The sequence below is a fragment of the Rhinatrema bivittatum genome, chromosome 2 (genome assembly GCF_901001135.1).
Source record: "Rhinatrema bivittatum chromosome 2, aRhiBiv1.1, whole genome shotgun sequence".
Classification (NCBI taxonomy): Eukaryota; Metazoa; Chordata; class Amphibia; order Gymnophiona; family Rhinatrematidae; genus Rhinatrema; species Rhinatrema bivittatum.
This window is the reverse complement of record NC_042616.1, coordinates 724,496,496-724,510,171: the sequence shown is the minus strand read 5'-3', so window position 1 is coordinate 724,510,171 and position 13,676 is coordinate 724,496,496. Positions and strand designations below refer to the sequence as shown.

The 13,676-nt window shown below is 44.3% G+C and overlaps 1 protein-coding gene across 1 annotated transcript in view; it reads left to right on the top strand.

The window, feature by feature from the left end:
• The window catches only part of UBR5 (ubiquitin protein ligase E3 component n-recognin 5), a 672,040-nt gene that overhangs the window by 292,457 nt on the left and 365,907 nt on the right, over positions 1–13,676 (top strand). The window contains 2 exon segments of the mRNA XM_029591836.1: positions 49–203; positions 6,759–6,956. Coding sequence (XP_029447696.1) covers positions 49–203; positions 6,759–6,956 — 353 coding nt within the window.

Genomic DNA, 13,676 nt, shown 5'->3' with positions numbered 1-13,676 from the left:
TTATTTAACTTTTGTGTCACCTGTTTTCTTTCTCTGGCACTTATAAAGGGGTCCATGCTGTTCTGAAGACTGGCAACTGGGTGAGGTACTGTATATTTGACCTTGCCACCGGGAAAGCCGAACAGGAGAACAATTTTCCAACCAGCAGCATTGCTTTTCTGGGTCAGAATGAGCGAAATGTTGCCATTTTTACAGCTGGACAGGTTTGTTTTAAGATGTTTTCATATTGAAAGAGCTGCTTTACCAAGGCTTCAAACTATTTTGTTGCTCCAGTGATTTAAGTAATAGATATTTCTTTTATTTGCCTTTGCTTTTACTTTAAGAAGTCAGTGACTTAAGAACATTAGATGTGCCATGTTGAGTTGGACCATAAGTCCATCAAGGCCAGTATCTTGTCTCCAAAAGTGGCCAGTCTAGATCATAAGGAGTACCCAACAGATCCCAAAGAGTAGATTCATTTCTTTATTGCTCAATCCCAGGGATAAGTGATGGGTTTCCTCAGTCGCCTGGCCAATAATTGTTCATGGACTTTTCCAAACCTCTCTTAAATATATCTATGCTAGATTCCTTGACCACATGCTGCAGCAACAAATTTCACAGCTTAACTATGCATTAAGTGAAAAAATAATTTCTCCAAGGACAAGCAGGTTGACATCAGAAGCATGGCATCAGATACATGGGCTGACATCAAATGGAACTGCAATGCAGAAAACTTATGTCAGAGTTTCTAGAAATTCGACTTGGAACACTGAGCATGCTCTGTACCATGCGTCTACATGGGGTCCCTCTCCAGTTTCTCTCTTTCCGTGGAGCTGTAAGCATCGCGGTGTAAGTGAGCTCAGTTTGGCTGTTTTTTGGCCTTGTGTAAAACTTCATTTTTCTCACGGATTTTTTCTCATTCCATCACCAGGTTCCTCTCTGTGCACTCCCATAGTGTCTCCTAGTCAGGGTTTTCAGCGATTCGTGTAAGCTTCTTTTTGTGGTTGATTCCCCGATGGCGGTGGTGCATCAGTGCCCGCCGGCCATTACTGCCCCACTGCCATCATCTTTCGTTAGTGCCCTTTGATTCATCCATTATGGTGTCATCTGTTTTTTGGCGATGTCCCCAGAGCCCGAGAGCCATGTCCATTATGGATCTGCATGAGATGTGTCCTCTGCCTAGGGATATTACATGATGTCTGGGGTTGCTGTTTTTGTACCCAGATGACCCCGAAGGGACATTAACTTCTATTTGAAAGATGGAGCAGCTATTTGGGTCAAAGCCATCTGTATTGAAAGACCAAGGAGCTAAACTGATGGACACCGAGCCATTGACATTGGCGGGACCGCCTGTTCCATCTATGTCTCTGGCAGACAGGGGCTCCAGAGACAGACCATCTTTGATCTCCTCCAGTCTGAGGATGTTGGGTTCCTTGTCATTACCCTCTGCACTGGGTAGGGACCGAGCTGACCATTGAGGAAAGCAGAAGAAGCATTGGCACCAGTCCCCCGTCGATGCATGGTGCCGGCACGGGGATGCACTGGCTTTTGCATTGATGCCTCCAAAGCGACACCGTAGCGAGGAATGCCAATCCTCCATCGGGGCCAGGCTTCCATCACTGTCTCCACCGGTCCTGATGCCAGTCACTGATCCACCTTGAGGGTCAGAAGATCTGGCTGCCCCTCCTCCTTCCCAGTTGGTCTTCACATCGACATTTGAGGAGGAGCTGGAGCATCAAGTCCAGCTAGCAGTGGACTGGGTGCTGCAGGGTTTTGGTCCTTTGGCATGACAGCATTGGACCTGGTGCAGACCGTCCTCGTACCACTTCTAGAGAAGTTCGACACAAGAACATAAGAACATAAGAAAATGCCATACTGAGTCAGACCAAGGGTCCATCAAGCCCAGCATCCTGTTTCCAACAGTGGCCAATCCAGGCCATAAGAACCTGGCAAGTACCCAAAAACTAAGTCTATTCCATGTAACCATTGCTAATGGCAGTGGCTATTCTCTAAGTGAACTTAATAGCAGGTAATGGACTTCTCCTCCAAGAACTTATCCAATCCTTTTTTAAACACAGCTATACTAACTGCACGAACCACATTCTCTGGCAACAAATTCCAGAGTTTAATTGTGCGTTGAGTAAAAAAGAACTTTCTCCAATTAGTTTTAAATGTGCCCCATGCTAACTTCATGGAGTGTCCCCTAGTCTTTCTACTATCCGAAAGAGTAAATAACCGATTCACATCTACCCGTTCTAGACCTCTCATGATTTTAAACACCTCTATCATATCCCCCCTCAGTCGTCTCTTCTCCAAGCTGAAAAGTGCTAACCTCTTTAGTCTTTCCTCATAGGGGAGTTGTTCCATTCCCCTTATCATTTTGGTAGCCCTTCTCTGTACCTTCTCCATCGCAATTATATCTTTTTTGAGATGCTTTTTTGACATGCTCATTGATGCGTTACTGACCCAGTTGGCATTGGTTTCCAGGACAGCATCATGCCCAGCAGGGCACAGATGCCTCCCCCTACCAATATGGTGGTCATCACCGGTTCTTCCGAGGAGGAAGCTCCACAGAGGCTGACGGACACACCAAGGCCTGCCGCCCCCCCCCCCCCCACACACACACACAGTCCAGTTCTACCTCTGCCTGCACCTCTGGATGCAGGCCAAGCACCTAGGGACCCATCCCCTGTCACTTTCAATGAGGAACTCTATGACCCCTGGGGGGGGGGCTGATGTTTCGGAGTCCTCCTCCAAGGGCTCCGAGTGCCTCCCTTCAGACTTTGCTTCTCAAGAGGAGCAAAGGAAATCTCTGCCTGAGGACTTGACCTTCTCAGGGTTTGGGAGGGTGATGGCGGAAGGTATCCCTTTTCAGTTTTTGATGGAGGAGAATGCCATGCACAAAATGCTCGAGATCTTCCAGTTCGTGGAGCCTCTTAAGTAGATTAGTGGTGGTCCCGGTACACGAGATCCTTAAGACGTTGCTGCTGAGGACATGGGAACACTCCTCATAGTGCCTCCCATCAATAAGAAGGCAGTTGGGGTTTACCTTGTCCAGAAGGCTGCTGGATTCGATTACTGTCAGCTACCCCACTAGTTGGTGGTGGTTGAATCTGCCTTTAAAAGGGCTAAGCGCTCTCAGACCTATTCCTTGGCACTCCTGGGGAAGGACCATAAAGCAATGGCCTCTCTTGGGAGGAAAGTATTTCAAGGCACCATGCTTATTTGCATTTATTGCTGCCTAACAGCTCTACATGAGCCAGTACTCATGGGACACCTGGAAGCTGGGGCAGGAGGTGGCCGAGCAACTGCTTCAACAGCAGCAGGATACCCTAATGTCACTGGTGCAAAAGGGCCTGGAGTGCGGAAAACACAAGGTCCTTGTGACCTGTGATGATTTTGAGACTGCATTGAGAGTTCCTACAGTGGGAAATAGCACCTGCAGAATGGCATGGCTGCGGGCCTCATATCTCCGACCAGAGGTACAGGAATGACTCGCTGACTTACCGTGTACTGGAGAGAATCTGTTCAGAGATAGGGTGTTTGATGCTATGGCCCAACTTCGGGCCCACCATGAGACCCTCCAACAACTATCTGCCAGTACTCAAGACCCGTCGTCCTCATCCAGGAGGCAGGTCCGGGGCTAAGGAAGTACTATCTGCCTATTCTTTTACCAAAGGAAATACTATCCTCTGCCTCCTCACTCCTGTCAACACTTATCAGGGCTCCCGTGGCCGTCCCAACTGGCTCCTCAATCAACTCTGGGGACAGGGTTTTGACTGGGCCATAGGGAGCGAGAGACTGTTAACCATACCCAGGATGATGGATCCTCCAGTGGAGAGCAGGCTCTGGTTCTTTGCAAACCAGTGGCTCAATATAACCTCGAACCAGTGGGTTCTGTCCATAGTCTGCCAAAGATATCAATTGAATCTATTGATGTTATCGTCCATGCCCATATTGGGGGCTGCTAGCATATCAAGAGGTACAACTAGGGAAGCTCTCCTCCCTCTTAATGGCCAGAGTGGTCAAGCTCGTACCACTAGGGCAAAGAGAATGGGGATTCTACTCCAGGTATTACCTGATTCCAAAGAGAACAGGACGACTCTGTCCTATTCTATACCTAAAGGCCTTGAACACGTTTCTAAGAAAGGTTCAAGATAGTTTCCCTGGGCATCTTGATCCCCTTTTATAAAATAGGGACTGGACTGTCTATGCTCCCTCAACCCAAAGGATCTCTGATTTGTCGTGGGAAAACAGCATTTCTAGTACTGAGTGTTGCCATTCAGGCTCGTGTCAGTCCCATAGGTCTTCACAAAATGCCTGGCTGTGGTGGCAGTGCAACTCCGCAGGCTGGGAATGCATGTTTTCCTATATCTGGACGATTGGCTGGTTAAGAGCATGTTTCAGGCAGGGACCATCAGGTCCATGTGCTTGATCATCCAGATGTTGGAGTCACTAGGATTCATTCTCAACTACCCAAAGTCCCATCTCAACCTGGCACTTCAGTTGGACTTCATAGGCGCATGCTAGACACAGTTCAGGCCAAGGCCTTCCTGCCTTACCAGAGGACTGTCATCTTGATGACCATTGCGGCAGAGATCCAACAGTGCCAGCAGGTATCAGCCTGGCACATGTTGAGGTTGTTGGGCCATATGGCGTAGCCATCCATGACACTTTTAGCACGTTTATACATGCACAGAGCCCATTGGACCCTGAGGTCACAGTGAGGCCAAGCCACTTAGAGCCTCCAGGATTACATCTGAGTCGCCCCTTCTCTCTGGGTCTCATTGACCTGGTGGCAGGTACTTTCAGGTCTAGAATGTGGGATCTCATTTCAAAATCTCTGTATCCAAATTGTCTTAACCACGGATGCATCTACATCTACATGGGGAGCCCATGTAGATGGGCTCAACACTCAGGGTCTCTAGTCTGCCCAGGAACGCTCTATTCAAATCAACTTCCTTGAGCTTTGGACGATCAATTATGTGCTATGGTGTTTCAGAGATCGGCTGTCCAACAAAGTTGTCCTGATCCACACCGACAACCAAGTAGCTATCGTATGTCAACAAGCAAGGAGGCACGGGATCATATCTCCTCTGCCAGGAAGTAGTCCAGATCTGGGACAGGGCCCACGACCATGGTATAGTGCTCAGAGCCATGTATCTGGCCAGGACAGAGAATGTGGTAGCGGACAGGAGAACAAGGTAGCAGACAAGCTGTGTCGAGCCTTCAGACCCCACAAGCAATCCATGGACTGGGGTAGCAAATGAGGTATTCTGCCTCTAGGTGAGCCCAGACATAGATCTGTTTGCGTTTCCCTGCAACAGAAAGGTGTCTTGGTTCTGCTCCCTGTACAAGTCAGACGGCAAACCAGCCTCGGTTGCCCTCACTCATCATTGGGGTAAGGGTCTTTTGTATGTGTATCCTGATTCCCTTAGTGGCGAAGACTCTCATGAAGCTTTGCAAGGACAGTGGTACTATGATCTTCATAGCCCCTCATTGTCTGAGACAGGTCTGGTTTCCACGCCTACAGGAGTTGTCTATCTAGAGACCGATCAGTCTGGGGACTTCCCCAGATCTCATCATGCAAGATCAAGGTAGGTCCCAACCTCCAGGCCCTGTCACACACAGCTTGGATGTTGAGAGGTTAATCTTGCAGCTACTTGATCTTTCAGAGTATGTGTCTCGGGTCCTGGTGGCTTTTAGAAAGCTTTCCACTAGAAAGTACTATGGACTGAAGTGGAGGAGGTTTTGTGTGTGGTATGAGCAGAATGCCCTAGATCTGTTCTCCTGCCCCACACAAAAACTGCTTGACTACTTCAAACACCTATTGGAGCTGGCTTAAAGACCAGTAGGTTCGGCTAGTCTGTCCTTCAGATCCTGGTTGAGGTGTACAACCCAACTCTCCTGCCCAGGGCCCATTGTTTGGGTTCCGGCTCTCTTACATGTAGACATGCTGCTTATCTGGCTACTGGAATAAATCCTTAGCAGTGTGGAAAGGAATAACTGGGCAGACTGGATGTGTCAGTTGGTGTTTTTCTGTTATCTACTATGCTACTATGCTATATATTATGTTTTATTGTTTTTTAAGCTATAGCAGCCAATGTAAGGTCTTTGCAAGACTGCTGAGATAGTTAGCCTCAGCTAAGTCATCCTTTCCATGTTAGTCTCAAGTAGAAGTGCCCAAGCTTTGTAATATCCTGCTACCATTTAGATGGCTTTAGTTTATTGACTTAATTGCATTTCTCATAGTAAATCAATGTGATGTACAATATAGTAGACATAGAAAATAAAATGAGTTATAGTACAATAAAATATCACAATATGACAGATAAAATCCAAAACAAAATCAAGACAATATAAAAATAAAATAAATATAAACAACAAATATATGTATCATTTAAAATCAGCCTATTGAAATGAATCCTTATAAAAAGACTTTAGTAAACAATCAAGTCTTGAGTTGGCCAAGGATCATTACCTCTGCTATGTGTCCCAGCCTGGACAAATTAAGGAATCAGACCACTAGAGCTAGGAACCCTACTTGAAATCAGTTATTTAACTGAATCTCAACTATGCACCTTCTTCCATACAGGATAAAGTTGTTGAAAGAATTGTTAACAATTTATATTAAATCAATACATACAATTTTTTTCAACTTAATGGGTTGTACCTAGAGAAGCTTCTTCACTTTTACAAATTTTTCTTTTCTCTTTAGCTCTTTATTTGCTTTGAAAAGTGCACTACTGGAACTTTACACGTCTAAACTTTTTACACAGGAATCACCTATCATTCTAAGAGATGGAAATGGCACTATCTACCCTATGGCAAAAGACTGCATGGGTGGGATCAGAGATCCTGATTGGCTTGATCTTCCTCCAGTCAGTAGCCTTGGGATGGGAGTGCATTCTTTAACAAATCTCCCTGCCAATTCAACCATCAAAAAGAAAGCCGCTATTATCATCATGGCTGTAGAGGTATGCTATCATTATAATTTAGTTAGTAATATTTAGAAAGTAAAAAATTATTAAAAACAATTTCTATTACTGTCAAATTGCTTTTAAACTCTGTGTTAAATAATTTAGAGCTGGATTGACATTGTTACTCATTGGCAGCACTACATTCTGCCATTGGAATTTGGTTTAATTCATGGCTCAAGTCTTCTGGTTTAATTCATGGCTCAAGTCTTCTGCTCCCCGGGCCAGCTAGGGCTAGGAATATTAACAAAATAGACACACCTACCTCTTGGCTATATTTAGAGCTCCTGATTGCACTGGTATCTGTATTTAGAGCTTCCAGAAGGAGCACTGGTGAATGACTGTGGGCAGAGAACAGATGCAGCAATTACTGGGCTAAATGAGTTGGGAGGGGATATAAAATATTGGAAAGAAAATCTCCAGGTAGTTGTAAATGAAGGCTTTTGTAGTACTAGATCCTAGCCCTAGTTCTGAATGAACTTGGAAGTCCTAAGGAGTAGCAAAAAAACTCTCAAGCCCAAAGGTAAACATTTATTTATTTATTTATTTATTTTAAGTTTTTCTATACCGGCATTCGCGATAAATATCGCATCATGTCGGTTTACAATTAACAAGTAGATAGGGAACAAAAGGCAGAGAATAACATTGATCTAAGTAATAATAATAATAGTAATAGTAGTAAAAACATTAAACAAGAGAAGGCTAAGAAATGCAGTTACAATAAAACAAGGGAGTAAATATAACTTGGATCAGAGAAAAGAAGCAGGGGTTTAAATATAGATAACATATATGCCAGTCAATGTGTTTATAGCGTTGAATAATTGCCCTTATGAGGTAGTGATATTAATTACTAAGATTAAGGCAAAGTTTGAGCGAATAGGTAATGATGGAATAGGTTCAGTTTAGTTCAGGAAAGGCTTTCATAAATAGCCACGTTTTAAGTCTTTTCCTAAATGTAGGAAGGCAGGGTTCCTGTCGCAAATCTGGTGGGATGGAGTTCCACAGTGTTGGTCCTGCAGTGGAGAAAGCCACATTTATTAAAGCCACAATATTTCTTATACTAAATTGAGAGATAGATGCACAAATTATATGCCAATCATTTTGTAAAATTTAATGTCAGCACCAAATATTAAGTTATGAAATTATTTGAGATGTCACATATCTTCTGCTTGTTTAAGAACATAAGAATTGCCATATTGGGTCAGATTGAGGATCCGTCAAGCCCAATATCCTGTTTTCAGCAGTGGCCAATCCAGGTCTCACATAACTGGCAAAATCGCAAATAGATATATCTCATGCTGGTAACATCCAGAAATAAGTAGTAGCTTTCCTCAAGACTAGTTGGATAATAGTTTATGGACTTTTCCTCAAGGAACTTGTCCAAGCTTTTTTTTTAAACCCAGCTACACTAACTGCCTTTACCCCATCCTCTGGCAATGAATTCCAGAGCTTAATTGTGCATTGAGTGAAAGAGAACTTTCTCTGATTTGTTTTGAATATGCTACTTATTAATTTCATGGGGTGTCTCCTAGTCTTTGTATTTTTTGAAAAAGTAAATAACATTCACATTTACCCATTCTATTCCACTCATGATTTTATAGGCCTCCATCTTATCCCCTGTCAGCTGTTTCTTCTCCAAGTTGAAAGGCACTAACCTCTTTAGCCTTTCCTCATACGGGAGCCATTCCTTCCCCTTTATCATTTTGGTTATCCTTCTCTGTACCTTTTCCTGTTCAGCTGCCTCTTTTTTGAGATGTGGCAAGCAGAATAGTGCTCTAGCGGTGGTCTCACCGTGGAATGATATGGAGGTATTATGGCATTCTCCATTTTATTCTTCATTCCTTTCCTAATAATTCCTAACATTCCATTTGGTTTTTTGACTGCCACTGCACATTGAGCCAAAGTATTGTCCTCAGTGATATCCAGATCCTTTTCCTGGGTGGTAACTTAATATGGATCCTAACATCGTGTAACTACTGTGTGGGTTATTTTTTCCTATATGCAACACTTGGCACTTGTCCACATTTAAATCTCTTTTGCCATTTGGATGCCCAGTCTCACAAAGTTCTGCAATTTCTCATAATCCACTTGTGATTTAACAAATTGGAATAATTTTATGTTGTCTTTTTACAAACATCTTGTCATAAGAGAATTATAATTGTTAGCAACATTGTAAGCATTAAACAGTTCAAAGCATTATATTCGACTCAAAAAAAAAAGCTTACTGCCCTCCCAACGAGGCCATGTTTCAGAAAAAAGTATTTCCTCAGGGCATGTCAATCTTCATTCAGTCCATACGCAAAGACGCTCCCAAACTACACTATGGACTTTCTCTTTTCTTCTACGGACACCATATTACCTTCAAATATCGGTTATATATGCCATTCAGGTGACTACAACCCAACCAATTACAAACATGATGAACTAAAAGAACCGATCACCAAGGAGGAAACTGAACTTACATGGTTGAACACATCCCATTCACCACAACGTTGTGAAATCAAGGTCTTCATTCCAGCCCCCTGATAACTGTGTCTAAGTAAAAATCCAAAATGCTTCCTGATAATTTAATTTTTGCAAGCATATCACCACCTCGAATCAAGCATGCTATGTGGTCAATAATTATCCATTCAACTGAAAAAAAAACCTATGCTCACAATCTAAGCAATGCTGCACAATTGGTGCTGATATATTTTTTTTGTCTTTAAACAAGACATATGTTCATTCAAACGCACTCGTGTACCGCGGGTGGTCTGTCCTACATATACTTTTGGGCACAGACATAATAGCACATACACCACATATATAAAATATATAAAAGGCGCTACACGCTAAGAACATTAATGTTTTTGGATGGAAGTTGGATGGTTGATGATTAAAAAAAAGTTAAAATCATTACCCGGTGGTAATGTTTGAAGCTTGCCATATTCAGGCATCTCAGCTTGGCTTCCTCCTCCTAACTTGTGGTCTCATGGAGAGTTATATCCAGCTGCTTTTACTCAGCCTGCCCTTCCCAGCATGATGCAAGAATGGGACCGGAGGAGGAACTGTCAGAGGTTTAGCCTGATTTTGGGGCTCTCCTAACTGGTTCGTCAGCGGGGGAAGGCTTCTCAGTGGGTGCAGGACCCGATGCCCCTGGTTTTGGTATGGACTGCGGCGGCGTTTGTGCGCTTTTCTATGTGCAAGTCTGCTGCAAAATCAGTTTTGCTGGTTGAGCAGTCTTTTGGTTAGGCCCCACTCTTAGGCTTTGCTTAGTCGCCGTGTGGTAGGACTAGAAATCAGGAATGACGCCTGGTGCCACAGGTAAGCATCCGAGTATGTCTACACCTGCTATGGGTCATGCTGATAGGGTCCCAGATGGCACAGATGATGGTGACCCTTACTCCCTGGTGGATGGGATTGGAGCCGTATAATAAAAAGTTGCTTTTTTTTTTTCATAGAGATGAGTTGCTGGCTCAGATCTCTCAGGCACTGAAGATGCATGGTGCTGATTCCATGTCTGAGCCAAAGAAGAATCCCATGTAGATTCCTTGCGTAGAGCATTATGCTTGCTACTCAAGAATTGATTGATCTTGAATGGAGTGCCCCGAAAGTTAATTTTATAGGGGGACGAACCTTGGTAGTGCTGTATCCCATTGATCTGGCAGAGAGAGATAGTATTTGTTTCTGAAAGTGGATGTGTTGGTGTGTGCTGTCACCAAGTGGATGAATATCCCTGTGGAATGGGGAGTGGCTTGAAGGAGATGCAGGATAGGAGAATTGAGACTATCCTTAAGCAGGCCTTGAGGCGGTGGCAATGAATTGCAGATGACCTCTTGCTGCTCCCTGGTGGATCGCTATTGCTTGCTCTCTCTCAGGAAGCAATATTCTAGTTTGAATTTCAGGACAGTGCCCCTCAGCCATACCACCCTGAATGCACCCAATCGAAAGTGATTGCAGAAGCTTAGCAAGGTTGATGGTCATCTATGGCTGATGAATTGGTACCGATACAATTTCAAGACTAATCTTTAGAAATGGCCTTTTGAAGAATCAGTCTGGTTTGGGAGTGAGTTAAACAACAACAAATAAAAGGGCCAATAAGAGGGGTGAGGCCTAGGTTCTTTGGTTACCAGAGGATTAAAAACTGGCACTGCGCTTGTTCGGCATGAGAGGTGGTGCTAGGGGTTTTCAGACATTTTCGACCTTACCGAGGAGTGGCTTCTCAGAGGGCATGACCTTTGGGTAGATCTCAGTCCTTCATCCCAGGTAGCCCAGATGGGGCACAGGCTCGAGTGACCGCCTGACCCCCTCAATGAGGGTGTGCCGACCCACTCCCAGGAACAGGAGATAGGGGGTCGCCTGTCTCTCTTTTTTATTGGAGGTGGGTCGAGATCACGTCACACCAGTAAGTTCTGGAGGTGATAAGGTATGGCTATGCTCTGGAGTTTCTCAGTGTTCCTTGGGACGTTTTCATGGTGACTCTCTGCAGAAGAGACAAAGCAGTGTATTGTCCAGACTCTCAGCCTGCGGACTGTGATCCTAGTGCCTATGTCACAAGAAAATACGGGTCGATATTCCAAATATTTCAAAACACTTGAGAAGGAGTATTCCTTTCGCTCCCTCATGGATCTCAAGGGAGTCAACTGACTTTGCAAGTGACTTGTTCCCACATGAAAACCTTATGCCCAGCTGACACAGTCTTGGATCCAGGAGAAAGGGAATGGTACAATGAAGCGTTCCATCTCATAGTAGGCCGCTGGGACCTTCTGTTTCTAGGCTTGCTGGTGACATCACACACTGTGAAGGTTCCTTGCTTCTTGAGTCACAGGAGAGGTCTGAAGTTTTCAGACATTGATGGCCTCATGCAGCAGTGCCAGAAGGCAAGCTTCTTTATGCCTTTTCCCCGTGGCCCATTTTGGGCAGAATGATTCAGAGGTTTAAGAGATACACAGGGTTGATACTTTTGGTGGAACCAGACTGGCCCAGGAGTCTGTGGTATGCAGATCTGCGGAGGCTTCTGTTGCAATATTCTTTCTGATTACTGGTCCACAGGGATCTGATACGGCAGGGGCCTATTCTTCTCGAAGATCTGACTTGTTTTTTGTCTTACAGTGTGACTCTTGAGAGGGCTCAGTTGCTGAAGCCTGGGTAGTCCACTGCTGTGGTTCGAGCTTCAAGCGTGAAAGATATTCTCTTCCATAGCCTATGTTCAAGTTTGGTGAATGTTTGAGGCTTGGTGTGAGGAGGGAGGGGTTCATCCTCATTCAGTTGAAATCCTGCTCAGTTTGGATTTTTGCAGGATGGGTTGTTTAAGGACTTAGCCCTTAATTCCTTGAAGGTACAGGTTGCGGCTCTTGCCTATTTCTGAGGTCACGTGAATAGTGAACCCTTATTGGCCCATCTGGTTATGGCCCGGTTCTTGATATTGTTGGAGGCTCCCCCCCAAAAAAATTTTAAATTAAAAAAAAAATTTTAAATCGGCCTGCGGGTTGGAAGACAGATGCTTAATTATGCCGGTGTCTGTTTTCCGAACCCGTGGCTGTCAGCGGGTTTGAGAACCGACGCCAGCAAAATTGAGCATTGGCTGTCAAACCCGCTGACAGCTGCCGCTCCTGTCAAAAAGGAGACGCTAGGGACGCGCTAGTGTCCCTAGCGCCTCTTTTTACTGCGGGCCCTAATTTGCATAGGCCACCCTCCTGAATCTCGCGCCCAGGGAGAATGGCCTGTGCGTGTGCTGGGAGAGCGGGCGCTTCCCGGCTCTCCCGCACATTTTTTTGTATCGGCCTGATTGTTAGCAGACTTGGGTGTGGGCCCTCATGTGTTTCCTAGCTTGGATGATTGGCTATCAAGGGCATCTCTTAGGCAGAAGCAAATAAATTCAGGCATACCACCAATCGAATGCTGGAGTTGGTAGGATTTGTCATCAATTACCTCGAATCCAAAATGAATCTGACATTTCATTTGGAATTTATAGGGATTCCGCTAGACCTGACTTAGGCCATGGCTGTCAGCAGAATCTCAGATTTTAGAGTGATGTTCTGATCTCTGAAAAGTTTTGCATAGTGTTTGCAAAATAGCACATGCTGTTTTTCATCTAGAAATTGTATGCATATAAACCCGCGCACAGTTTTGTTATGGAAGGTTAAAAATCTGCTCATTGAAATATAAGCATTTTATAGGTTTGCAAAAGAAATTTTGCAAGTAGTTTCATATACACTAAGAGTTCATTAGCTGCTCTGCATAATTTTGCTTCTGGTCACTCATGAATTATTAATTTTAATAAAACTTTGCAAGCATAAAAGTGTGCAAAATATTAACGTATTACTTGCTGATGGAAAATTTCAAAAAGGCTGTTTTGTGAGTTAAAATGGCAAATACGTTATTGCAGATAACATTCTCTGTTTGCCACCTGTATGCATGAATCAGACAGTAAAAATTATCTCAGTTTAGTACATTGTCATCTTTGTGATCGTGGTGGTGGAGTCAGACATGTGCTTGGACTATGTTAACAATATTGGGTTTTATGGTTTCAACTGTCCACATAGTTCCTTTGCCTGCCAAAAAATCCCCAAAACCCTTACAAACTCCTCCTGGGCCCTGCCCAAGCAGCTTTTTTGCATGGGGCAGGAACAACTATCAGTTGCTTCTGACCTGTCAGTGTTACAATTGTAAATGACACCTGCAGACTGAGGCTGGAAGAGTTATCAGTTTTGTCCATTCAAGAAAATGGCACCGGCCTGA